The 3,399-nt window shown below is 43.3% G+C and overlaps 1 protein-coding gene across 1 annotated transcript in view; it reads left to right on the plus strand.

The window, feature by feature from the left end:
• The first annotated feature begins 662 nt into the window (after window positions 1–662).
• The window catches only part of ugcg (UDP-glucose ceramide glucosyltransferase), a 17,777-nt gene continuing 15,040 nt past the window's right edge, over window positions 663–3,399 (plus strand). The window contains exon 1 of the mRNA XM_015395497.1: window positions 663–760. Coding sequence (XP_015250983.1) covers window positions 663–760 — 98 coding nt within the window. The remainder of the gene's footprint in view (window positions 761–3,399) is intronic.

Genomic DNA, 3,399 nt, shown 5'->3' on the forward strand with positions numbered 1-3,399 from the left:
ATTTCAATAAGTTTCAGTTTTACTGGTATTTTTAAGCAAAGTTTTGGTTGTGTTTGTTCTCTGCCATATTTTCTGTCTGCTCCACAGATCCTCACTTTTTTTTTTACTTTTAAATATTTACATTATTGATGATAAATATTCTGATTATTTTTGGTAGAATTTGTTGTAAAATGTTTGTTTCATTTACTCCTTTTATAGTGGATATACACTAAAGTAAAATATTCGAATAAAACGAAATAGTTGATGAAATATTTTTTTTAAACATTTATTTTGAAAGGGAAAAAGACGGAAACGCCCTTTTGATTTCCGGTAAGCTCCACCGTCTCTTCCTTCCCCTTCCCCATTGGTCAGCTGACCGTTGGTCGGTCTGCTGACAGTCACACAACAGAAAGCAGCTCTGCGAGCCGGAACCAGAACCTCCAGAACCTCCGGGCCCATCGGACTCGCAGCCTGAGGAATCCCGGCTGGAGGAACGTCGAACCCCGGACTGGTTCCTGAACCCTTTCCCCCGGCAGGAGGCCTGGTCTCCGGCCTGAACACACCCGCCTCTTCCCTCCGTTGTTTCCGCTGTGAGGCCGGTCAGCTGGTCCCTGTCCGAGCGGAGCTTTAGCTTGACCCGAGGCGGCCTGCCCCAGCCCCGCTTCGCCCCCCCCCGGAGCAGCATGGCCCCGCTGGATGTGGCCCTGCAGGGCTTCTCGGTGTTCGGCCTGGTTCTGTTCGTGGTGCTGTGGCTCATGCACTTCATGTCCATCATCTATGTGTGAGTGACCGACCGACCGAGCCAAGCTAACGGCTAACAGCTGCGGACGGACGGGTTAGCCGACCAGGCTACTGCAGTCCGAACCGGGTTAGGTTCTAACCGTCAGACTCCGGGCCACTTATCCCGCTGAATGGTGGCCCGGTTCCGGTTCTGTTGGTCAGCCCAGCCGCTGCTGGGACATTTATAGCCGAATTTAGAGCAGTTTGTTCCGGTTTAATCTGCCTCCTTTCAGTAGCTTTAATTTATTGACTTTTAACGAATCTCGTTAAATCAAAATATTTAATGATCGGATTAGGACTGGATTATTATTCTGATTACAACCCAACCATGACGTCATTATGCCGGGGTTATTGATCAAATCAGCAGAGCAGGAGATGTTCTGGTGTTGGTTCTGGGTTCAGATNCAGGAGATGTTCTGGTGTTGGTTCTGGGTTCAGATCTGGAGATGTTCTGGATTCAGATCTGGAGATGTTCTGGGTTCAGATCTGGAGATGATCTGGGTTCAGATCCGGAGATGTTCTGGTATTAGTTCTGGGTTCAGATCTGGAGATGTTCTGGGTTCAGATCTGGAGATGATCTGGGTTCAGATCTAGAGATGTTCTGGTGTTAGTTCTGGGTTCAGATCTAGAGATGTTCTGGTGTTAGTTCTGGGTTCAGATCTGGAGATGTTCTGGGTTTAGATCCGGAGATGTTCTGGGTTCAGATCTGGAGATGTTCTGGGTTCAGATCCGGAGATGTTCTGGGTTCAGATCTGGAGATGTTCTGGGTTCAGATCTGGAGATGTTCTGGGTTCAGATCTGGAGATGTTCTGGGTTCAGATCTGGAGATGATCTGGGTTCAGATCTGGAGATGTTCTGAGTTCAGATCTGGAGATGATCTGGTGTTAGTTCTGGGTTCAGATCTGGAGATGTTCTGGGTTCAGATCTAGAGATGTTCTGGTGTTAGTTCTGAGATGGCGGCTGGTCTAACTGGTCTATAATGGTTTCCTGAGCAGAGCTCGTGAGGCTGAAGGTCTCGTGATGTCCTGCTGCTCTTTAATCCCACAAAGAGCTTCTCTTTCTCCAGATTCCAGCCCTCATCATCATCATCATCATCATCATCAGGAGCTTTAAGCAGATTAAGGCCCTCAGACCTGTGAGGGTCTCATGACTCTGCAGCAGGAGGTGAAGCATTCCTGGGAATCCTGAAGAGTCATTCCCAGGAGATCAGAACGCTTCATCCTGCTGGGATAGAGGGAGCTGTAGGAGCCACCCCCCCCGCCCTCCTCCTCTCTAACATGGGGGGTCATATTTATACGCCTGGTTGATAATCGGACCTTGTTTGTCCTGTTTGACTCTATTCGCAGGCTGTCGGTCGGCTTCGGTTGTTTTTAGAGATGATTAATGATTTCATCTAAAGTTGACAGTTTTTTATCTGTTGATTAACAATTAATTATTAAGCAGAAATATGAAAATATATATTAGTTTCTCTTTTATCAAGGGGATCTTTCCATACCATGAAGGGATGATGTGTTGAATTTAAATAGTGCATCATGTTATCGTTCCAACTGTATTCAACATAAATTTTTTCTTTTTTTATTCATTTTGTCTGTTGGATTTTAATCTTGGCCTGCTCAGTGGAGCAGTGGGTAGCACTGCTGCCTCCAGCAAGATGGTTTGGGGCTCGATTCCCGGCCCGGGGTCTAGGGGGATGAGTGTGACTCAAGATGGATGATATTTTTATCTTTAATGGCATCTCAGGGTTTCCAAAGGTCATTAAAAGTCCTTAAGTTATTATTTTTTAAATTAAGGCCTTAATTGGCATTAAAATTCATTAAATGTGATTATCCTGGCATCTAAAATGCTTTATTTAGGGAAAACAGTTTAGTCAGATATAGAATATCAGATGTAACTGGTTGTGTGTGTTTTTTAAGGAACTGCTTCCGGTTGATCGTAAAGCTTTATGTTTGGAAAAAAAGCTTGAGGCGGAGAAAAGGCAAGAGAATGAGAAAATGCAAATTTTAACAAAAGTGGCTGGAAACCAGGAATTAGAGTCACTGCTTCCTGTATAAACTCTGCTTGCTTTAACTCTTTTTACTATAAGCTGCTGGAACCAGAATTTCCCTGAAGGAGTAATCCCAAAGTTAAGTCAACGTCTAAGTATTAAATACTCACTGAATATATTTGTTTAACATTTTAAACAGGAACCTGAATAAAATGAATGAAACACGTCTGATTTCCAGTGAGTAGAGATGTAGAGCTATCATTAACAGACAGGGTCTGTCGCTCTGAGATGCTGTCAGGCTGTTGGTTGTGATCTAGCGCTCTGCTTCTGCTGAGACTTTCTGCTGTTAGCAGAGCTTTGGTTCATCCAGTATTATTGAAAGCAAATAAAACACATTTAAAATAAAAAATCTCAATAAAATAACATATTTGAGATTGATTGATCAATTGATGGACTTTATTGATCTCACAGTGGAGAAATTTACTCGTTACATCAGCTTAAATAGTCAAAGAAGAAGAAGAAGGTGCCAAAAGAAGAAAAAGGTGCATGATATTTATACAGTGCAGTATATATAGTAAAAAAAAAAAGTTATGGTAGTATTATTGCACAGGGTGTTTGCATGGGTATTTATATATATATATATATTTTAGGGGTGG

Source organism: Cyprinodon variegatus, unplaced genomic scaffold, assembly GCF_000732505.1.
Source record: "Cyprinodon variegatus isolate N-32 unplaced genomic scaffold, C_variegatus-1.0 Scaffold743, whole genome shotgun sequence".
In the NCBI taxonomy this organism is placed as follows: domain Eukaryota; kingdom Metazoa; phylum Chordata; class Actinopteri; order Cyprinodontiformes; family Cyprinodontidae; genus Cyprinodon; species Cyprinodon variegatus.